We start from the raw sequence: 23,822 nt of genomic DNA on the forward strand, positions 1-23,822 counted from the left end.
TGTGGCAACAATGGTGTATTTCACCGGAATATAGTTAGATAGGCTATACTATAGAATCCTAAATAGGCCTATACATTAGAAAAAAACAAAAACAAAAACTAAATGAGACCGTAATTTCAAAACATTTGTGTCTAGCTGATTTGTCACTTTTTAGCATTATGTTTACATTCCTTTGACCACCAGAGGGCTCTGGAGTGCTTCGAAACGAACACGCATTCTCGTACAGCGACTGTGTCACCGGATGAATCAATGCACCGCAAATTATCCCAATTCCTTTTCAAAATCAGTTTACTAGCAAGAAGTCGCGAAGAAATTAAACATGCGGAATCGGGTAGGAGACAGGTTGACAGCATCAATTATGCTACAGGTAAAATTTACAAATGCAAACGTATAAATAGGCTACGTGTTGTTTCTGAATACAGTAGATCTGATGACGTTAAACACGACGGTAAAGTTAGTTTAACGTTTGACATTCGTTAAAGACATTTGGTTTTATACCCATTAAACTCTGCGTATTTCATGTTTTGAGCCCGAACATAAACAAATTCCCTTTGCATAGCACAAGGCTTAAATACAATGTAGCCTATATTAATTAGACCTATAATCAATTAAACTATTTAACTATACATTATCAAACTAATAGTAAAATGTTCACAAAAATATCCCTTTTGTAGAATAAGGCTCTGTTTTTTGGAATTAGCATTTTTTTTACTTTTATAATAGCCTAATTTTAGAACTTAAACTTCAGGCCTTATGCAATACTGTTAATCCATTAAACTACAACACCGTTTGGCCAAAAGGTATCAAACCAACTGTAAATTACTCATATTATTATTCCCCATGTTGCACACGGTTTGTTTTTCAGATTATTAATCTGGTATTTTTTTTAAATACAATTCTAAACCCATTTAAATAGGTCAAACAGTGTTGTTGTAGTTTAATGGATTTAAATGAGTTCAGTATTATATTTAAAAAAATCAGGTTATTCATTAATTTAAATGCAATTTGTTCAATAATGTTGTTTAATGCATTTAAAAGGGTAATGTAGGCCCTATAGGCCTATAAAAAAGACCAGATAAAAAATCTGAAAAACAAGCCTTGTGGGGAATAATAATCAGAGTATTTTGCTATGGTTTGATATGACATCTGTCTTACGAATGTCAAACGGTAAACTAACTCTTTAACATAACGCCTGCATGCGTTTATAGTCATTAACATAGTTTGTTTTGAAGTCGATTAACTTAACGTTTAGTCGTTTTTAGTAATGTTTTATTCACTGAAATATTGTTCTTTGTGATTGTTTTTCATTAAATAAGAATGTTTATTTAAGTTACTATGAAATCTTCACAATTTATTGATAATTTAAAATATTTACAAATTATTGACTTGTTAAGATTTTACAATAATTGAAACAAACTCGCTTAAGGTGCACTATTTAATAAGCCAACAACAATATTTTAAAGCTTAAACCGTTACTACAACAACAATAACAAAAAAAAAAACATCTGCGTTATTACTATTTAACGTAATGACGTAAGTACGTGGGGTACGTCAGGAAGGATGGCGCTGCGCTCAGGTTACAGTTTCCCCCTTCCCCTTTACTTATGGCTTGGGATCGAATCCCACTTCTGACAACAACTTTTTTTTTCAACATGATGAGAACATGTTGCTGTACGCGAATATGCTAAGTCTATTTAATTAAAGAAACGTACGGACGTTTTTCAGTTTTGGGCATTTGGGTACGTTGTCACTGTAAATACATTGTACATAAAAGTTCTGCTCACTCGTTTCAATCGCTAGAGGGCGACGTAATTCCTCACGACTGCTTTTCACATCAGATTACCAGCGAGAAGTCACGAAGAAGTGAAACATGGCGGAATCGGGTGGGAGACAGACTGACAGCATCAACCATGCTGCAGGTGAAATATACAGATATTTAAACTTTTTATACGTGCTGTTACTGAATTAAACACGTACATAAGCAGTCGTTTAGAGTATTAAGAGAGAGGTTGTGTTCCCGCGTGTTACGCCGTTGATCACCACTCTGCCATGTCACAGCTGACTTTACAAATGCACAGTGGAAATTACATCATGCAGTGTTTGACATTTTTAACATATATTAAAATCTAACTATATATACAGGATCACGAGGTTCCATATTGTTTGCATGTGTAACGTGATGTGTTTGTAATATTAACTGAATCTTTATGCAACATTCCTTATTTTGGTAATGATCGAGTGTGAACCAGTATGATGAAATAACACTGCAAAGTCAGTGTCGATGTTTCCCTGTTGCCATAGACATCATTAATTCAACCTTATACTCTAAACAAAAATATATATTCTACCAATATCGTTTGTGCAAATATAGAGCAATTTTAACTTTGCATACGTTTTAAATCATTTTATATGTGGCATAGATGGAGATGACAAGGTGCAAGAAATTGTACGATCGAAGGTAGGTCTTTACTTTTTTCTTTTTTTTTCAATTTACTAGATATCACAAACACAATGGCTTTGTCTCAAAACCTAGTGAGGTTACATGGACAGCGTTTTGGGCTTCTTAGCCACATTCTCAGCAGAGAATCAGTATGCTAAGATGCCCAAAATTCAGACTAGGTTTTAGAAACAAAAGCCATTTTTAAGCCAAATCAGTTTACAGAGACAACGGATAATTTAAAGACGTGCAAACTGTGATTCCCTTTTTTTTATCTATAGATTGAAGGTAAGGAATTGACCAAAGAAGAAAAGCAGCGTCTTAGGAAAGAGAAGAAGCAGCATAAAAAGAATAAAAAAGATGACAAGGTTCCTACAGAGAAGGAAAAGGAGAAAGAGAAAGCTCCATCAAAACCTGTCACTCAGAGCCCAACACATAAAGGTACTTCAGTCCACTGTGCTGTTGCTTAACTATTCTCCTGCAACCTAAGGTTTATTAAAACTAATTTAATTTTGATTAAAATTTTGATTTAAAATAGGATAATTTGAGGAGAATTATTTATTTGTTTATTTGTTTATGTAAGGGTATTTTTCTCTCATTGAGACTAGATTAATATTTAGTTTCTGAGTTGGCTATTTTGAAGGAAGTAGGGGCTTAAAGTGTTAGTTCACCCAAAATAAAAATTCTGTCATTAATTACTCACCCTCATGTCGTTCCGTAAGAATTTCGTGCATCCTTGGAACACAAATGAAGATCTTTTTGATGAAATCTGAGAGCCTTCTGTGCCTCCATAGACGGTCTATGCAACTGCCACTTTGAAAAAGTTCATAAAGAGATTGTAAATGTAATCCATATGAATCGAGTGGTTTTGTGAGGTTCATTGAGATTCGATGAGAACCAATGAGGTTCATTCTCGTGTTACGCAGCACGTTTGAGCTTCCACATGAACCAATGAGGTTTATTCTCGTGTTACGCAGCACGTTTGAGCTTCCACATGAACCAATGAGGTTTATTCTCGTGTTACGCAGCACGTTTGAGCTTCCACATGAACCAATGAGGTTTATTCTCGTGTTACGCAGCACGTTTGAGCTTCCACATGAACCAATGAGGTTTATTCTCGTGTTACGCAGCACGTTTGAGCTTCCACATGAACCAATGAGGTTCATTCTCGTGTTACGCAGCACGTTTGTGCTTTCAAATGAACCAATGAGATTTATTCTTGTTACGCAACACGTTTGAGCTTTCACATGAACCAATGAGGTTCATTCTCGTGATACGCAGCACGTTTGAGCTTCCACATGAACCAGTGAGGTTTATTCTCGTGTTACGCAGCACGTTTGTGCTTTCAAATGAACCAATGAGGTTTATTCTCGTGTTACGCAGCACGTTTGAGCTTCCACATGAACCAATGAGGTTTATTCTTGTGTTACGCAGCACGTTTGAGCTTTCACATGAACCAGTGAGGTTTATTCTCGTGTTACGCAGCACGTTTGTGCTTTCAAATGAACCAATGAGGTTTATTCTCGTGTTACGCAGCACGTTTGAGCTTTCACATGAACCAATGAGGTTTATTCTCGTGTTACGCAGCACGTTTGAGCTTCCACATGAACCAATGAGGTTTATTCTCGTGTTACGCAGCACGTTTGAGCTTCCACATGAACCAGTGAGGTTTATTCTCGTGTTACGCAGCACGTTTGAGCTTCCACATGAACCAATGAGGTTTATTCTCGTGTTACGCAGCACGTTTGAGCTTTCACATGAACCAGTGAGGTTTATTCTCGTGTTACGCAGCACGTTTGAGCTTCCACATGAACCAATGAGGTTCATTCTCGTGTTACGCAGCACGTTTGAGCTTTCACATGAACCAATGAGGTTTATTCTTGTTACGCAGCACATTTGAGCTTTCACATGAACCAATGAGGTTTATTCTTGTGTTACGCAGCACATTTGAGCTTTCACATGAACCAATGAGGTTTATTCTTGTGTTACGCAGCACGTTTGAGCTTTCACATGAACCAATGAGATTCATTCTCGTGGGTCAAGCAGGTTCAGTTGAGCTTCTGTTCGTGTTCGCTGATCAATGCTTATATTTGAATAAAAGCCTAAATTCAATCTGTTCATCATATAAAGCGATCAAGTTTCTTCAGAAAATTTGGACTAAACCGCTCAATTCATATGGATTAGTTTTACAATCTCTTTATGAACTTTTTAAAGTGTCAAAGTAGTAGTTGTGTAGCTGTCACTGGAGGGACAGAAATCTCCTTAGATTTCATTAAAAAAAATCTTCATTTGTGTTCCGAAGATGAACAAAAGTCTTACGTGTTTGGAACGACATGAAGATGAGTAATTAATTATATAATTTTCATTTTTGGGTGAACTAACCATTTAAAAACAGACCTAGATAGGCTTAAATAGTCTTTTAATAGCCTTTTTAGTCTATAGTCTATGTTTGGGGTGCTTTTTATTTGATGGGCCCTTTGATCTCAGCAGCGGCTCCTGTGCCTGTAAGTGCATCTGCATCTGAATCTCTTGCGGCTGCAGAGAAGCCTGTAAAGACCAAAGCAGAGCTGCGAGCAGAGCGCCGGGCACGGCAAGACTCAGAACGGACATCAAAACAGGGCAAGAAGGAAGGGGGGCAGCAATCCACCTCCAGTAAGCCTAAAGCTTCCCCCAGTGAGCTTCAGCCAGGTAATTCAATGCATCGGAAAAGGATATTCCAGGATGGGAAGTTTGGGAATTCCCACAGTGGCTGATGAATGCCTATTTTTATCAGCCATTCCAATAATGCTGCTGTTTTTTCCCTTATTTCAAATATAAAAAAAAAAAAAGTAGTGTCTATTTACACCAAGTGTTGGCAAAGGCCATTTACACTAACTCCGCCCACCATTGTCTCTGAGCCAGACAAAATTACAAAAGAAACTCGATTTTTGTTAAGTTCGATTAACCTTTACGCATATCAGCTTGAAGAAGCGTTTATTTTAAAATGTTCGAAAAGTGGAAATAAAGTGTCTACACTGAAAAAAATGATTTGTTGAATTTAATTAAAAAATGTTATCGTAAGTGGTTGCACACAATTGATTTTAGCTACGTTTAAACAAATGCATTAAGTTCAACTTTTAGTTCAACTTAATGCATTTGTTTAAATGTAGCTAAAATCAATTGTGTGCAACCACTTACGATACATTTTTTTTATTAAATTCAACGAATACATTTTTTTCTCAGTGTAACAGGTATTTAATATTGGGAATAAAGTGTTTAACTATTCATTTGGTGTAAATAGCATCTGTTGCTATTTGCACTTAGTACAAATGCATAAATGCATACATGCTTATGCTCACACAATGCATTGTGAAACATTATAATTTTAAAATGTTCTGTTTAATTTACTTTTAAATGTAACTTATTCATGTGATGGCAAAGCTTTTGGTTGAGTTTTTAGCAGCCATTACTCCAGTCTTTAATGTCACATTTCAATTCATATTTTACTTACATTCAAATTGAGTTTGACAACTTTGCAAAACATTGATCGAACAAACAGTGATTCAAACAGCAGCATTTCTTGTCAGAATGTTAATGCGAGATATCAATGCGAGTCACAATGACTCACAGATTTACTCACAGAAGTGGCTGCATTTGACTGGTGTTCATGTAGAGACTGTGAGTAGTTTTACAATTCTTTTCTCTATTTTTTGTTAGTAGTAAAAAGGTTACCAGAGCACGTTCAGGTGGACGACCCCGCTGCATTGAAGAAGTTGGCCAAAAAGCTTGAGAGACAGCAGGTGAGACAAATCAATGCCATCCTGCTTTGCCTCTTTTCTGATTACCACCCGTTGACGGAGGATGGATTCATCCAGGTGTTTTCTGAGATCTCTTTTGCAGCGTTTTTAACCCAGGTCCCTTCCCATGTCTTACAGAAGTCAGGGCAAGGATGCGGTTTAAATATAACTGGAGTCAAGGTCTGGCTCCACACTTTTGTGTGCAGTGAATTGTTAAATTATTTCTTTGTTTAATGTATTTTTAATTCTTGGTGAAAGTTAACTCAAATTTGATTTTATTGTACGTTGGAGATTGGTGATTTCATTGTGATGATCTTCATTTCATTGTGTTCATGTGATGAGCTAGATGTCTTATGTGGCTGAACTTTCGAGTGAGTTTTTTTTTCTTTTTTCTTGATTCATAATTTATTATTTGTTAGGTGTAGATCTATAACACTAGCGTAAAGCTTGGGAAGTCCTCTGTGAAGCCCTTCTTCAGTAGTGCACGTCATGTATGTCTTCATGCACAGTGTTCTGTTGCAGTCTCAGCTCTTGACCTGAGGAGGGAGGATGTGACCTCCACAACATCTGTCCCTGAGGGAACAAAATATTCACATTAAACGCTGTTGTTTGCTCTGTTCTCTTAGGTTCCTTTGAGGTCCGATTATGGCTACAAGGTCAGCCTGTTCTCCCATCTACACCAATACAGCCGAAAAAACCCTCCAACTCAGCAAATCAGGTAATGTAACAAATGTGTCTTCTAGTTAGAATATTAACTTAAAAGGGTCCTATAAGGAGAAATCTCCCTTTTTTATCCTTTGGACATATTAGAAATGAAGTATGTATAACCTAAATGAATTAGTTGGTTGACTTGTATTGTTTGATATGGTTTATTTTGTAGCATCCCTGCCACAGTTATTCACCCATCCATTGTTCGGTTGGGTCTCCAGTACTCTCAGGGCATAATAGCAGGATCCAATGCTCGATCTGTGGCCCTACTACATGCCTTTAAACAGGTAATTCATAATCAAACCTATAAAATTGCTCAGAAGTTCTTAATTTTTGGATTGAATTAACCAGCAATCATTTTATAGGTTATTCAAGACTATAGCACACCTCCAAATGAGGAGTTGTCAAGGGACCTTGTGAACAAGCTTTCGCCCTATATCAGGTTTACTTTCTTCCTTGTGAAGATTTATATAGCACATGCTCAGATGTATATTATTTCATTTGAACTCTGATCTTACATGGAAATGGTTATTTGACAGACACTGCCAATCCTCCTTACCCCTACAGTTTTCTCAGCCAGTGTCGGCCCCTTTCAGCCAGCATGGGCAATGCCATCAAGTACATCAAGAAGGAAATTTCAAATATACCCAGTCAATGCAAAGAAGAGGAGGTAAGAGTATTCTGAATCCCTAGTTAGAGACACTTATATGCAGTAGGGGTGTCCCCGTCTAAGGATTTTCATAGTGGAATCAGAATCGTCAAGTCTTGCTTATAGTCGACTAATAGTCTAATCGTGTGAAGGGGCAGGGCTTTAACATTTTAAAGGTACAATATGTAACTTTTTTGCTTTAAAAATAGCAAAAATCACTATATCTATGTTATATATTTTTTTTAGTTGTGTACTTACATTATCCCGACTGTTTCCAACAACTTTCAAACCAGGAGAAATTTGTAATTTAATTCGAAGACACGTCCCGTTTCTTTATTTCCATTTTGTCGCCGTCAATGGCGTCATATCCGCGTTGTCCCTGGTTTCCGCTCGTACTGCCATAGCAACCAGAGCTATGAACCAGAGCCCTCTGATAGTAACCAAAGCGACAGACGCAGACAACTGTGGAGTTCGCAATGTCTATTTGCACGCTGTTGTTGTTTCGTTCAAACATTATGGACCATGGCAGGCAGACTTTGGATAAAAAAGGAGAACTAAAACGAGAATCAATATCAGCGCGGTGTTTTCGAGATGCCGAGAGCTCCCATAGACAGTATATAAACAAGAGCTCCACGTCCGAGACTTCCACCGCTCCTACATGTACTTTATTAAACAGGTGAGCACATTTACATAAAACTAATCAATGTTATATAGTTCAACAATGATAAAATGTTAGAATATGATCTGTATGTTATTCTAATGTTGATCTAGCTTACTGCTAGTCTCATACAGACAAACTAACACATTGAAATGCAGTTTAGTGTGATAGTGTAATCTTAGACCAAGTGAAACAGTGCTGCGTTACCTCACACATTTAATTTGTCTAATAAACTGACCTGTGAGTTGTAATTCTGCACTTGCGTGTAGTTCAGTAGAATGAAATGTCCAGATTCCTTTTATATCCGCGGGACTCGCGTCGCGTGTGGAGCTGATAGCTGTATCTTAGCAATCCCGAACTGCTTCATATCACAGTCATGATAAAAGCATCGATGTATTCAGTCATCCATAAACATTATTAGATCGGTCGGCTTGACGTTGATGACAAGATCCATAATTCTTAGCAAATGTTGCGTCATCAAACTACGCCTTTGTTATTGTAAAGAGGTTAGCGACCCCTAGTGGAGAAATTCCATACTGTCCGTTTAAAGCCGCGATGTACAGAACATCACACAAAGATATAGAAGAAAATGTATAAAAACATTTCCAGTCTTTCACTCTGTCTGTGTCCGTTTGAGTCTTTTCAAATTGTGTGCGCGGATAAAATACATTCTAAAACGTTTAACGTGAAAAACGTATAAAGGCCTAATGTCCTAACTGTTATAATAAAAGATCAAATTCTGTACACACCTTATTATTAAAGCATACTATATAGCCTAAAGAAAAGCAGATGAGCCCAGAATATGAACATTATTATACGTTTAGCATTTTCCTCCCATAGATAACCGTTAAAGAAAACGCTTTACGTGACTTTCTATGGGAATATAGTTCTTGTTCTGGGTTCTTATCTGCACATAGTATCGTTTCTTAATAAGGTGTGTAGTCTACTGTGTAGTGCACATACATTAAGCACGTAAAAGTGCCATTTAAGCGTTTTAAAAGCTTTTTTCACGTTAAGTGTTTAGAATGTCCTGAGGAAATCCAACTTGTTAACGTTGGCCGGCAAAAGTGCGATCATGGTTTTCCTGATGCTAAATCCAGCCTTGGAGAATATCCTTTCTGATGATGTGCATCTTCAGATTTTATTATCCCAGACATTGTTAAAGATTTAAATCCCTGCCGACAAGACGTTCGTCTGTCGGTCACGTATCGAAAGTGAAACTTAAATCTGTCACGGGGTGTTTGGATTTATTCACGCTGCACGCACGTTAAAAATATTTATTAAAAACTTCTTTCTTTGCACATTTTTATTGACAGCATTATCATAATAGGCTGTATATTAACGTATTGACAGAAAACCGGTAGTTCTATGTGAAATCTTACATTGAGCACCCTCACATAGCCAAAATAACATGATCCTCGTTTAAAGGGGTCATATAATGCCATTTTTGTACAAGCTAATATGATTCTTTAGGGTCTAAATTAAAAGTTTGTAATATACTTTAATTAAAAATTCTCATTAGTATTGTAAGAAAACACTAATTTTACCTGGTCAAAAACAGCTCTGTTTTCAGCACGCCGTTTTAGTGCATGTGTCTTTAAATGATAATGAGCTTTGCTCACCCCGCCCCTCTGTTCTGTGGGTACACCGTATCTAACACAATAACCACGTGTTGTTCATTATAAACGTGGGATTATGAATTATATTGAGAAGGTCGTACATAGAAAACATGCCGTAATGTACCCTGAGTGTAAACCTTAGATGCATTCATTGTGAAGCCTGCAGCAAGGTTTGCAAATTTCGCATAGATTATTATAAATACTAATATAAAGGTTAATAAAACATTACACTCACATTTTCTGGAGGTTCAGCAGGAACACGTTGGTACCGATCCGTTTTTTTCTCGTTTGTAAAGCTGTCTGGTGTGAAATGATTCGCGCAAACATGAAAGCATGGACGATCGTGGGGAATCCCCGTGTCAATCCTTTGGGCATATCGCTTCAAAAACAAAACTCTTCAACGGTTCGGATTTAGGAACATCCAAATGACTGCTGTGTTCCTTATTTCATCTAAGAACAGAACACCACAATCGCTTAGACGCCATTCTGCTCCAGCATATCCACAATGGCGGACTACTATGAGGACGGCTGTCACAGCTCACTCAGGGCGGGTCTTGTGTTGCAACACAGCTGTCAATCACAATCGCGGGAGGGGCGTTGGATATTATGACGTCACGATATCGAACGGCTTGATTTCAGAGAGGGTCAAACATATAAGGAGATTAAAACAAAACCACTGGATGGATTTTTATCATGATAGGATGGTTGTGTACAGGCACTGCCAACAGACATTTCAGTGCAATCAACTTGTAAAAGTGCATGTACCATTATATGACCCCCTTTAATAACACCCCTGTGAAAATTTGACCGTGAGATTGGTAGTCGAATCAGGCTCCTTCTGTCAAAGCATCGAATCTTCGACTATTCGGGGTCACCCCTAATATGCAGTATTCTTCCTGATCCTGTGCTTGTCTAAAAGCAACGTTTTCTCAACAGGCGAAAGGGAAACTCCAGGATTGTATTGATAGTTACGTAAATGAGAAGATCATTTTGGCTTCTGAAGCCATTTCTAAGTATGCTATTGAGAAGATAAGTAATGGAGACGTCATTCTTGTTTATGGCTGGTAAGATCTTTCACTTAATTGCTATAATCCTGTAATAGTTTGGATTAATGCATTTACTGCCTTTTTTGTCTTTTTCCAGCTCTTCTCTTGTCAATCACATTCTGTGCGACGCTTTTGAAAAGCAGAGGAAGTTCAGAGTCATAGTCGTTGATAGTCGACCCAGGCTGGAGGGCCGAGAGGCGCTGAGGCGTCTGGTGAAGAAAGGCATCCGATGTACTTATGTGCTCATATCTGCCTTGTCCTACATTCTGCCTGAAGTGAGTCATTCTTTTCAGTAAAGCTTGTTACTTGCTGTGATTTTTGCAAGCACATTTTATTTTTAGCTCATTGCGAGGTAATGTGCTTTATTTCCAAAGTGCTTGTACCCTCAAAGGAGTGATTATGTGTGTGACATCAGCAGTAGCTAAAGATATTAATAAGCCTAATTATGGATTGGTACTTTTGTTCTTAAAGACACAGTATCAACTGCAGTGGTGCTAGTAGAGCAAAAGGTTGACAAAGATAACTACTCAGTTTTATAGAGTTTAGAACCGCATATGGACTTTATTTACATAAGTATACTTTTGATAATGACACTCTTAGATTGCTGTTACGGTTTTATTTCAAATAATTATATGGCACTGTGAGGTTTTGAATATTTAGATTGTTACGTTATATATTGTGTTAAACTAAATATTCAGGGCGCGTGAAAACACTAGGGCCAGTTGAGGGAACTGTCATGGGGCCAGTGCTGCATCTTCATGGAAAGTTGATCATTTTTATGCCTGGTCAATTTAAATATAAAAATCCTTAGCGTTGAGCCTTGCATGTATTACCGTTGAAAATTATTTAAAGATTTTTTTAAATGTTTTTGAAAAAAGTCTCTTATGCTTACCAAGGCTGCATTTTATTTAATCAAATATACAGTTAAACCAGTAATATTGTCAAAATATTATTACTATTTAAAAGAACTGTTTTTGATTTTAATTTATTTAAAATGTAATTTATTGCTGTGTTGGTAAGGCAGAATTTTCAGCATCATTACTCCAGTCTTCAGCCACATGATCCTTCAGAAATCATTCTAATATGATGATTTGGTGCTCAAGAAACATTTCTTACTATCAATGGCTGTTTCCATCCACCTATTTTTATGTGCATTTTGGGATATCGCATTAAAAAAACGCTGGATGGAAACGCCAAGATGTGCATCAATTAATTTTTTTTTTTTTTTTTTTTATCTGATAAGAAAACATGCACATTATTGGATAACTGGACTAACCAGCAGACCACTGTCTGTGCGCTCAGGGACACAAGTCATCTATGTTGTTGGAAAAAAGAGCCATGATGGCTTCTCCAATTTCAGCAACTTCAATTTCTATTACAGATATTTTCCAGGAAGTGATGATTTTGTTCTCTTGAACACGAGATGGAAATGCTGTTTAATTCGCGAATGTTTAATGCCATATTCCAATTTTAACTTTAATGGAAACATAGCTAATATTGAAAATGGTTGAAATATTTTTGTGAGACACTTTTTTGCACAATTTTTTGATGAATAGAAAGTTCGCAAGAAATCTTACTGTCTTACAGACCACTAACTTTTGAATAGTGTACTTGAACTACAGTTAACTTGCCTTTATGTTGTCATTATAAACATAATTGTTTCCATGAATGCTGAATCAGTACTTGCACTCTCTTATTTCCAGGTATCCAAGGTATTTCTTGGTGCCCATGCACTTCTTGCCAATGGCTATGTGATGTCACGTGTGGGAACTTCCCAGATTGCTCTGGTAGCAAAGGCCTACAATGTACCAGTGCTGGTCTGCTGTGAGACCTACAAGTTCTGTGAACGCGTGCAGACGGACTCTTTTGTATCCAATGAATTAGGTAACACAAGCATGTGTAGCATGATTGGTAAATTTACTCTCATCATTTTTGTTATTAACATTATTTACACAAAGTAAACCCTAATGGATTTTTACAGATGATCCTGATGACCTGATTGTGACCAGAAATGGGAAGACCCATCTAGAGAATTGGCAGACTGTTAAATCACTGGGGCTTCTGAACTTGGTGTATGACGTGACGCCACCAGATTTTGTGGACCTTGTGATTACTGACTTGGGCATGATCCCCTGCACCTCCGTGCCTGTGGTACTGCGAGTCAAGAACGTGGATCAGTGAAGAGCAGATGAACACGGTTCGGCTTCCCTTTTGCATCTGCACATAAGAGTATGTGCACACAGGGCTTCTAGCATGAAGTAAACATATCTATGAAATGGAACAAGCTTTTCAAATAAAGCTACAGTTTATGTTCTCACTGCCGGGATCCTTTCAAATGTGTAATTTTGAATTGTATAACTGGTCCAAAATGACAGTCCATTTCAATCCACCTAAAGCAAAATTCTCAAATCAGTTCTAGTTGTTGTACACAAGATCAAGAATATCAGATTGGCTTGTTCTTGTGTCATAACCACAACATTTAAAGAAAGTGTCGGTAAAGCATGTTTGCTTTCAGTTTTGGCTTTTCATGATGGTCAGAGCATAGACATAAACATTAAAAAAAATATATATATCATCCTTTTTGGATTGTTGCTGTTGCTGAGTTCCTTTCATAGATGTGAATAAGGGAAAAGGAACATGGTGCAAATGTAAGACCGTGCAAAAGCTGATAAGGGGTTTTGTTTGTATTACCAAAACCTTGAAAAGGCTACAGAAAATAAATAATTTAGATAAACTGTTGTTTGTCGATTCTTTTGTGACAAGTCTTTAATTTTTGGTACTGGTTTACCGAGGTACATGCTGAATTCTTCAACAGAATACTACAATTGAAAGAAATGAGATTTGCATATTGTAACATGTACTGTCAGTATTATACTAATAGTGTGTACCTTTTTAATCTCATATTAGCAGATGAAACATATTCCCTTTACTCTGCCAAAAAGGGAAAGCATACAGTTTTAGAGGTTAAATGGTTATCGGTTAGTGTCTAACATGTGACGTCTGTGAACAGCAGGATGTGGCAGTAACAATATAATTATTTTTCACAAATCACAAATTATAACAGTCCAATGACATCCATTTCCCCCCTCCCTTGTAAAATGAAAGCACTTTAAATATCTTTGAAATCAAGATAATTTTGTTTTAAAACAACACAAAATATTTGTCCTTAAAATATGTCAGTGCTTCACTTCTGTCAGAGATGGTCAGTTTATGTCTATGGTCAGTTTTCCCTTTACAGACCAGTCTTTTCAAGGCTGTGAAAATGTCAGTATTCACTGAAAGATTTTATAAAATGTACAAATAAAAAGGTTTAAGGACTTTGAGGGTCAAAAGAAAGTGAAAGTTTAAAACACAAAAAATTGTGCATTAAGTTATTTAAAAAAAAAAGAATGCCATGCAAACCTGCCTTTGACAAGTTTAAAAAAACAAGAAACTAAAATGTTCATGTGATGGTTAAGCTTCCAGTGTATGAAACTGTTCTCATCTCTTCTCTTGCATCATTTTCAATAAGCTTGATGGATTTGTGGCATGTGCACCTTTGTCACTCCAACAGTCACTTCTCTTTAAAATTCAAGTGGTCTCGACCTTTCGTCTTTGAGTGAACCAGAGTAACGATGAAGCCACAACTGTTGATCCGGTGAGTATCCCAAGCACCTCACCTATGGGAAACTCTCCCTGCAATTGAGAACAAATAATGAACATGCGCAATAAAGGAGTGATGGCCAACCTGTTAAGGCTGATTTGTCAGGGGTCTCACCTGTCTCATGCACTTGTATCCGTGGAAATTACGGAGACAACCACACTCAAAGAACCCTGGACCATATGGGCTGCAGAATGAGTTTTCAGGGCAATTCCAGGCTGAAGAGACAAACAACATTCAAGAAGTGCATTGAAAGATATTTTAAAGATTGAGATCCCAGTTTACTGATAACTTACGCATCAGTGCTGTCTGATTGCAAACATTTTTCTGTCCTTCGCAGATTCTGGCATTGTTTTTCACTTCAACCGTCTCCCATGATGAATTGCCCCCCGGACACTCCAGTTTTGAGGGTAGTAATCTAAGTAAAGATTTGTCAAGTCACCTTGTTAGATTAAATAAGGGATTTTCAATCTTGTAGATGCCATGGACCTCCAAATATCATCGTCCTTGTATGAGGGACCTCCATCCTAAAATGTACATGTTTTCATGTATAAAGACCCAATTTATACTGTGAAATTTTAATATAAATATGTGTAAAATATTATTTGGAAAATATTTAGATTTTATTACATTCATTTTTATTTTATTTTTTACATTTATTTATTTATTTAAACATTTTATGATGTATTTATTTTTAAGAATGATCATTTATTTGAATCCATCGATTTTTCTTCTTTTATTATTTAATTACTTTATTTATTATATATTTGTTACACTTTTCTTTCTAGATTTGTCCACTGACCCCAAGCAATTTTGGCCCCCTGGAGGTCCCCAGACCTCAGTTTGAAAACCCATGAATTTAATGTTATGAACTTGATATACTGTGCTCATGCATAACTTACAACTGGGTAAGATGGCTGAAACCCTGAAATATGAAATCGCTCAGATTGGTGATCGGGTTGTTGGAGAGATCTCTGTGTAAATACAGTTCAATATTGTTTAGATATTGCATTTAATGCTGAACAAGACACATTCACAGATATTAATAAAACCTGATCTGGTACGTACATTATGACTGCTGTGAATGAATTATACAGGTGCTCTACATGACTGATAGAGCAGTTTGACAGGTCCAACCTAAAACAGGATGAAGATAACAGTACACAGTTAGATTCACAAATAGGATATGTATATATATATATATATATATATATATATATAGCCTATATATATATATATACACACACAAAATTTAAAAAATCTGGAATACTAGAAAGTTTTCCTACCCTATAATAGTGTCTATATTGCTGGCATTATTTTCAAAACAGCAGCGTCCTTTAATCTGGCCTTTTTTTAGGCAGAAATCCCAGACAGGACTGTCTTGTCGTACAGTCCCTTCGCACATTTGACATAACTATCGAAAATAAAGGTGAACGCTTTCAAAATATTATAGAACAACATGCGTGCATAAAATGTGTTTACAATGAGTTTTAATTTACAGCATGATGACAACAATGTAACATGTAGCATAGCATGTTTCATTATAATCCTTTAGCTGTACAACTGCAATCATTATAGTCGATCGTCTCACCTGTACATCAATATCCTGACTGTCGACATATGCACTGAATAAAACAAATAAAACAGTATATAAATACACAGTAGATACCGCATATGTTGTAATGCTAGCTTTCATTTTCGCCAAAAACAAAATCATGTGACACGATGATCATGTGACGTTCAAGGGCCGCGACCCCATTCATGACATCAAGGCGGCGCAAATATTTTGCATTTCTCATTGTAAAATTTTGATAGAGATGAAACGCTTACAAAACACTGGAGTTTTTACATAATTCACTTTGTTGGGCTGATATAGATCCTTGTCGCCATACCTCCAATATTAGTTCAGCCAATCTACATTTATTCAGGCTGGATAGGCTATTGAAAGGCACACTCCACGAATACGGATGACTTTATAAACAGTACAGGCATACACCCCCTGTTATTATTATTTTTAATTTATGCTTAATTAACTATTATCTAACATAGAAATAACCTAGTATAAAATGTAAGTATTTTTAAATAGGCTACGAGAAATGTCTGTATCCCCCTTAAATGGGTATTTTGGACTGTCCCAACTCAGAGGTAAGATTCTATAAAATTGTGATAACATAATGGACCGGATAGACTTTAGTATGGCAGGAAGACAAATAATCGCATTCGCTTGTCTCAATTTTAGACAAAATGGTATAGTGTTGAGTGCCTTTGTCAAGCTTAACCATTCAACACTGTTATCAAAGTTACTGTTAGAAAAGATGATCAAATAAACATTTTTCTTTATAATTTAGGCTATGGGAATTATAGGCTACACTATTAATTACAAAACAACATGGTTCTAACTACTATGCTTCCCTGTGGAGTTACAGGCTAATTTAGGATAATAAATAATTTTGTTATGCAATGTTCGCTGCAAAACTGCAAAAATCACACAGAAATTGTGGTTTATATTAGATATTAACCCAACTGAGAAGCTTTTTTTTTTTTTTTTACTTCAAAAATTACTTCAGAATTCAGACCATATTTTCGTGGAATTGTAGAGTACCTCAGGTCACCAAGATGTTTTTTAACTAACTATCATTAAGCCAATATTTAAATATCCGTTTATTCCGTTTAACTGCGCGCTATTGCTTGTTGTATCACAGAGCCATTTAAGCCTATGTATGTTAAACTTAATATTGAGTGTAAACGATTTCAACCAGAATTAAGTATACGTTTACATCGTTATGGAGAAATTGTTTTCTACAAACTACGCTTGCAACATGTTCATGCCAACCTCGAATGAACGTTTTTACGCAATAACACCCCCGGCTAAAGAAGAATGGTTTGATCCAGACTGTTGCAATGCTTCGGGAGCGCGCAGATACATATTGAATACATTATAGCAGACAGACAGAGTTGCCTGGAAGGTTTCGCTACAATGTAGACTTATGTGTGTTCTTCCTAACGCCCTAACAAATACGAGCACTGTGTCGGCATCTCGAAATGCATCCTGCGACAAACAATTTCTTCATTTGTTTCCTCTCCATACTCGTTCGTATGTAGCCTACCAATGTAGGCTGTAGAAGACAACCGCGGAGCACCTTTACGTGGAGTAATCTGGAAAGTTAATTGGATTGTGGGCCTCGCGACGACACTTCGGTGTTTTGCAGACTCGCTTCCCACATTCTTTTACAGTGCGCGAGGAAGTGAGAGGACAGATTTGGCGATAAATTGCCGACAATGAACGTGGAATTACCTCCAGTTGCAACATGGCTGCTGCTTAGATGTTTATTGAAAAAGTTCAGCCCAGAACATTAAGAAAGTTTTTTTTTTAAATAATCCACTTCGCGAAAAAGAACTTTTCTGGCATAATTCGACCCAGGATTGGACTGGATTGATCAGAGCTAGTGTAACGTTAGCTCGCCGTCATTCAGTTTGGTCCCTGCATGACAGCAAACCAACACCGAGAGCTTTCAGTGAACCTTCTCGCTCTTAACAGCATTTTCAGCTTCGTCAGAGACGCGTAATCTTACAGTAGAAAATGCATTTCTCCATCCCCGAGACGGAGGTCCGATCCGATGAAAACGGATCTACATATGTGGTAAGTGCACTGGAGGTCAAATAAGCGATGCGCCAAGCTTTTACATTTGGAGACACCGACGAATAGTGTTGCTTTGAATCTGTGTTTTGAACGAATCTTTTAAGCGAACGAATCTTCTGCTGACTGACTTGAACGTTCATTCAGATGTCAAATGAGTCATTGTCGTGTTAACAACAATTTTTTTTAAAATAATTTTACAGGCTATGGAAGTAAAATGTGCTTGTTTAGGTTTTTGTGATTATTTTTCTATTTGACAAAATACGGAGGAAATGTAGGCTATATGATGCTTAAACAGTAACATTCTTTCTAAAATCTCTTTCGCAATGTTTGAAATAAAAGATAACGACCTCTTTAATTTGTAAAAGACTCGGTGTTTATTAACGAATCGGTTGAGTAAGCTATTCAATTACTAAAAACATTTGCCACCACATTCTTGCATAATAATAATGATAACCTGCAAAAAAAAGCACCGCTGAATGAAACTTTGTAGTGAACAGACGGATTAATACAACTATTCAAAATCTACATTACTCAAAACTTATTAGATATGAATATTCATGTAGCCTATGTTGTGTAGGAAACAGGCTAAAGGAGACTTAAAAACGTGTCTGTGAAACCATATGACTTAATGAATAATAAAAAGGGCACAAAGACCAAGAATTATTGCATTGAAGGTGCAATCAGTTTGGGAAGCTTTGTCACTTTCTGTATTTCTATTTGAATGGTCATTTAGAGTTGTTGTGTGAGTTAAATTTCACAATGTCTCAGTTCTTCTGGCTTCTCTCCCTAAGCCATATGCAGTGCAAGATTGGCATTTATTTCAGCACAAGTTATATTCAGTAAGTGTTATAACTGGCTCACTGCTCTGAAGACATGACACTTAATTTATCTTTACTGTAGCCTATCCATAACAGACAGCTTGGGCTCCTGAGGTTACATCTGTATTATACTGAACTGTAGATTGATTACAAAGCGTATTCTGTTCAAGGACAGACACTGCAGTCCAATCTTCTCGTAGATGTCTGCAGATGTGCAGACTGTGGCGTTGACTCTCTTTAGCCACCAAATTATTTTAATAAAGGCTGAGATATATGAGCTCTACTGTGCACATGGATGCTCTCTGTACACCTAAAACACCTCCGGTAGATCCACAATGGTTTTAAAGGGGACATATCATGCTAAATCAACTTTTTTAGCCCTTAAATGCATTTTGTTGTATATTTGGAGTGTTTAGAAGTACAGAAAAGTTTAAATTATTCTCTTTAGGTGCTTCGTTGTTATCTTTATATTCTGTTTTGGCCTTATTTTTCAACCTGTTCCGATTTTTCTGTTATCTATGACGTTTTGTGAACTATTACGTCACAGTATTTGCAGCGGAACTGCCAAATAAGGACATTGACTTCCAGCCCAACACTTCGAGCAATCCGCCATTTTTATTTCTCGCTGCAATTTTGTAGTCCAAGCTAAAGGATGCAGAAGTTACGAGAGGGTAAGTTAAAATGTTCGGTTGTTGGATGTAGTAACCCACACGCTTCATTACACCGTCTAATGTAGATGAACTGCCGCGCTTGTGACAGGGCGTATGTTTAACTGAAAGAACGAGCAGAGAGAGAGACCCGGTCGCGCGCACGCACTCTCTCTCTCTTCGGAGCCAGGCGAAAATGTAAACAAGACACCGTCTCCAAACTAGACGCTGTCTTGCTCTCTCTCCCTCGCACATATTAATCAAAATAAATCGACACGGTGGTAAAAGGTCGGAAGACCAAAGTTTCATGTGTAAATACAGTAACACACCATTGCGATACATCCATATGAAGACGTTGTTCTGCAGGTTCGTCGTCTTCATTTTCATCTCGCTCCGGCTCCGACTCTGGCTCGAACATGTAAGGCTGGCTGGACAAGTCTTCCGTTGTTGACATTTTGTTAATAACGTGTGAATAAAAAGTTTCTGTGCCGCTAGATAATCGTATCTCTGCTATCAAACTACAAAAATGGCCGAACGGGGTGGAGTTGAACCGAGTGTAACCTCTGCATCCTGGAGAGGGGGCGGGGTATGAAGTGTCTCAATTGTATTTAAAGAGACCGCACCAAAACGAGTTGCTCTCAGACGCACATCAGAAAAGGGGTAGAAACAGGGCCTGTGGAGCTATAATAATGAGGAATTCAGACCCAAGCATTGCAGTTCCGCTTTATATAGACTACAAATGTATGATTTATATGTAAAAAGGAACGATTTAAAAGCATGATATGTCTCCTTTAATGCACTGACATGAAGATGAATGAATCATTCCTAACAGATTGATTGCGAAAGTTGTTTGTGTCCTTCTGTGACAGTGATTCAGAGCGAGTTTCTCCGTCATAGAGACACAGACGGTCAGAAAAGTCTTTCAAGGCCACTGAGAGTTAAATTGGCTATATGTACTCACCTTTTAATGCTCTTATGTTTCTTTCACTTTCTTGATGACTAGATATTAGCCTTGTTGTTTTGCACAATTTTAAGTGTCTTGTAGATTTAGACTGGTTCACCCTGCTCAGTGATATTTTATTTATACACTATCATAGTTTTTATAAATATTTTAAATTAGCTTTCATTTTTATATTTTCATTTTAATTTTAGTTTAAATTTTACTCATTTTATGTATGTTTGCCATTTTATATTTCTAAATGTTTATTTATCAGTTAGTGATTTTAGTGCTTAACCTTATTTCAGGGCAACATTTCAAAGTTTTCATTTAAAATATTTATATTTTAATTTATTTCAGCTTTATTTTATTGAACAAATGTTTTAATAGTTTTCATTTTAGTAAACGATAACAACACCGACCCTGCTCAAATTTTCTCAAGTCAACTCAAACTGATTTAAAACCTGAGAACGAGTGCTTTCATGAATGGAGGTGGTTTTCTTCAGACATCTAAAGCGTAATGTTGTCTTGATCTGTATTAGGCAGGGAGTTGTATGCATACTTTGCAGAAGAGCCACAAAAATGAGTGGGCTGCGTTTTAAATGGCATGCTTCCTGTTCAAACAAAAGGGTAAAAAAAAGTATGATGGTTTGTACTTCCTGAAGACTTATAAACTCCATCTTCCTTATTTTGATTTGGAGACATGTAAGGGCATGGCAGTTTCATCATGCCTCTATTAGACTTGTTCCAGCTTTGATATTTCAATGACTTGCATGTATGAGTTGTGTAGCAGAGCTTTGCTGTCAATGATTGGGTCATGCCACAATCCACAAGAATGGCTCAAGAAATGTTTTTGCTGTATTCACTAAACATCTTTGAAACAACACTCTTCATATTGTTTTCCCATTCTGAAGTCAAAGTCTTTCTTTTGAATGTACCCGTACCACACATTTTGGTTTGTGTCTAGTTGATATATTGCATGCTTTCTTTTTTACTCCATAAAGAACAATGGACCATTATCTCAACACCTAAAGATATGCAAAATGACAAGTAGTCAAAACAACAACAAATCAGGAAGTCAGACAATAGTGCAAAAGTCCCTCAATTTTATAAACACAGCCGTTTCAGATAAGACAAAAAAAAAAAACAAAAAAAAAACCGAGCTTACATTCTTTTGACAATAAATGGTGTTGAGAAGTCCATGCATATTAAAATATGATTATTGTTCCTTCCTGATTGTATCTTTCGGAGTGGATGCAATAACAGCAAATAGCTTTTGGGGAGAAGAATAAATCATTGGTTTCCAGGCTCAATAATCACTTAAGATACTACTTGTTTTTTTGTTAGTTTTTTTGTAGAAAGGCTAAAATAATACTAAGGCACCACCATTAAACAAGCTGGTTTGATATAAAATGTTCTTATTTACTAAGCGACTACATAATTTACACAGTTGTTTTATTCCAGCGTCAAAATATTTCACTTAAGAATTTATTTAATAATTTGATATTTCAGAGTGAATAGTAATTGTTTAAATTAACGATTTAAAAAAAAATGCACATGGTTAAATCAGCTTGTGGTTATTGATGGGCCTTTCAAAATACTCATGAATAGGCCTATCTATCGAGTGCTTCGTTTTATAATGTACACCTGTACAAATTCAAAAGTTTGGGGTCAGTAAGATTTTTTTTTTTTTTTTTTCAAAAAGCAAGAAATTACTTCTGTTCAGCAAAGATGTATTAAATTGATCAAAAGTGACAGTAAAGAGGACATGAAAAATGTCAAAAAATAAAAAAAATCACAATATTCACAAAAATATTAAGCAGCACAGCTTATTTCAACATTAATAATAAAAAGAAATGTTTCTTGAGCAGCAAATCAGCTTATTAGAATGATTTCTGAAGGATCATGTGACACTGAAGACTGAAGTAATGATGCTGAAAATTCAGCTTTGCCATCACAGGAATAAATTATATTTTTAAATAGAAAACTGTTATTTTAACTTGTAATAATATTTTACAATATTGCATTTTCTAATCAAATAAAATGAAGATTTCTTTCAAAAACATAAAAAAAAACCTTACTGACTCTTTTAGAGCCTTAAAGATTATTCATGAATATGTATTGAGTTTATTTTTATAATGTGTATATAAAGACTAACTAACTGTTCTTCTTTCTTCAGGCTTATAATATCCATGTGAATGGTGTCTTGCATTGCAGAGTACGTTATAGTCAACTCCTGGGCCTCCATGAACAGGTAAACGCACAAATCAAGAAAACACAATATTTAAACAACTAGTTACGAATCACTGGCTGTAAAATCATCCAATTAATAAGTCAGTGCTGTGAATGCTGTCTGAGATTGTGAAATATATTCTGAAAATGTACCGCTTCACTGAAATTGAGGAAATGAAACATAATGAGAAAGTACAGTAGACATAGTACCTATTATAGCGTATTGGTTTAATTGAAATATATTCTTGTGTTCATTGGGATTTAATGTGATTAGTCACTTTGGGGCCTGGATGGACAGCCAGTGAAATGATTTGTAGCTTTAAATCTAAACTTCAAAGACCTTTTTTTGGACGTGACCGGGTTCTCCGTTAGCCAAAAAAAACTACAGTAATTTGCTTCATAATATTTACTGAGGTTGTGTGAGAAAAACACAGGCATGTTTGTTTTGGACTGGATTAAAATCACAAAGTACACTTGTGAAACACAAATTTACTTCTCATCCAAATAGTGAAGTGGTAAAGCTGTGAGCATATTCACCAGTACTGAATAGGTCAGACATATTCCAAATATTTGGAAGTGAGGCATCATTCTCAGAAAAGGATCTGCCTATTACCTTTCTTACACCTACCAATTTCACAAACTCTGTTTCTCCTCATGAATGAAAGAGAACTTCAGTGATCTCAGCATTAAGAGCATGTTGTGTTGTTTCAAAGCCGCTGTTGCTAGGTAACAGGGCGTTGAGGGCCTAGTCAAATCATACGTGGTATTATGATGCAATCCGCAGAGGCTGTCGTGGTGTGAGGCTTGAAGTTAACCCTTAAAATGGACCTCTAATATTATCTAATCTAAAATTAAAATTTTATTTAGTTTCAGCTATATTTCAAATAGTGAACACTGTTTTAGTTTTAGTTTATGATAGCAACATTGATTGATAGATATTTTTTTCTTTCTTCTTGTGCCATTGAATAAAATGCCAATGACACAGATGGAACAACAGCAGGCATCATTTTAGTAG

The 23,822-nt window shown here is 36.4% G+C and overlaps 3 protein-coding genes across 6 annotated transcripts in view; 2 read left to right on the forward strand and 1 right to left on the reverse strand.

Moving 5' to 3' along the window:
• Positions 1–204: 204 nt before the first annotated feature.
• On the forward strand, positions 205–13,623 carry eif2b4 (eukaryotic translation initiation factor 2B, subunit 4 delta; the record flags this gene model as incomplete). Of its 2 annotated transcripts, none has more annotated exons than XM_079888136.1 (13): positions 205–1,919; positions 2,421–2,458; positions 2,719–2,878; positions 4,925–5,125; positions 6,134–6,216; positions 6,840–6,931; positions 7,094–7,208; positions 7,287–7,363; positions 7,489–7,591; positions 10,784–10,911; positions 10,991–11,168; positions 12,597–12,777; positions 12,875–13,623. In XM_079888136.1, exons 1-13 carry the CDS (start codon positions 1,871–1,873, stop codon positions 13,072–13,074), a joined length of 1,605 nt encoding a protein of 534 aa, XP_079744262.1. In that variant the 5' UTR covers positions 205–1,870. The 2 variants fall into 2 exon arrangements, with proteins under 2 accessions (XP_079744262.1, XP_079744263.1); XM_079888137.1 differs by having other exon boundaries at positions 1,758–1,919; positions 4,928–5,125; positions 12,875–13,074.
• A 13-nt stretch (positions 13,624–13,636) lies between these two features.
• On the reverse strand, positions 13,637–16,282 carry atraid (all-trans retinoic acid-induced differentiation factor). 2 transcript variants are annotated; one of them, XM_079888141.1, is made up of 7 exons: positions 16,125–16,282; positions 15,820–15,947; positions 15,602–15,670; positions 15,436–15,507; positions 14,830–14,951; positions 14,651–14,751; positions 13,637–14,568 (listed from the first exon to the last, which is right to left on the reverse strand). In XM_079888141.1, the coding sequence occupies exons 1-7, from the start codon at positions 16,248–16,250 to the stop codon at positions 14,464–14,466; spliced, it is 723 nt and encodes a 240-aa protein (XP_079744267.1). In that variant the 5' UTR covers positions 16,251–16,282; the 3' UTR covers positions 13,637–14,463. The 2 variants fall into 2 exon arrangements, with proteins under 2 accessions (XP_079744267.1, XP_079744268.1); XM_079888142.1 differs by lacking the exon at positions 15,436–15,507 and having other exon boundaries at positions 14,264–14,568; positions 16,125–16,255.
• A 1,136-nt stretch (positions 16,283–17,418) lies between these two features.
• Positions 17,419–23,822, forward strand: part of snx17 (sorting nexin 17) — a 28,719-nt gene continuing 22,315 nt past the window's right edge. For both annotated transcript variants that reach the window (XM_079888138.1, XM_079888139.1), the window contains exons 1-2: positions 17,419–18,173; positions 22,755–22,829. In XM_079888138.1, coding sequence (XP_079744264.1) covers positions 18,114–18,173; positions 22,755–22,829 — 135 coding nt within the window. In that variant the 5' untranslated portion in view covers positions 17,419–18,113. The remainder of the gene's footprint in view (positions 18,174–22,754; positions 22,830–23,822) is intronic.

The sequence above is a fragment of the Squalius cephalus genome (genome assembly GCF_949319135.1).
Source record: "Squalius cephalus genome assembly, chromosome: 12".
Lineage (NCBI taxonomy): Eukaryota > Metazoa > Chordata > Actinopteri > Cypriniformes > Leuciscidae > Squalius > Squalius cephalus.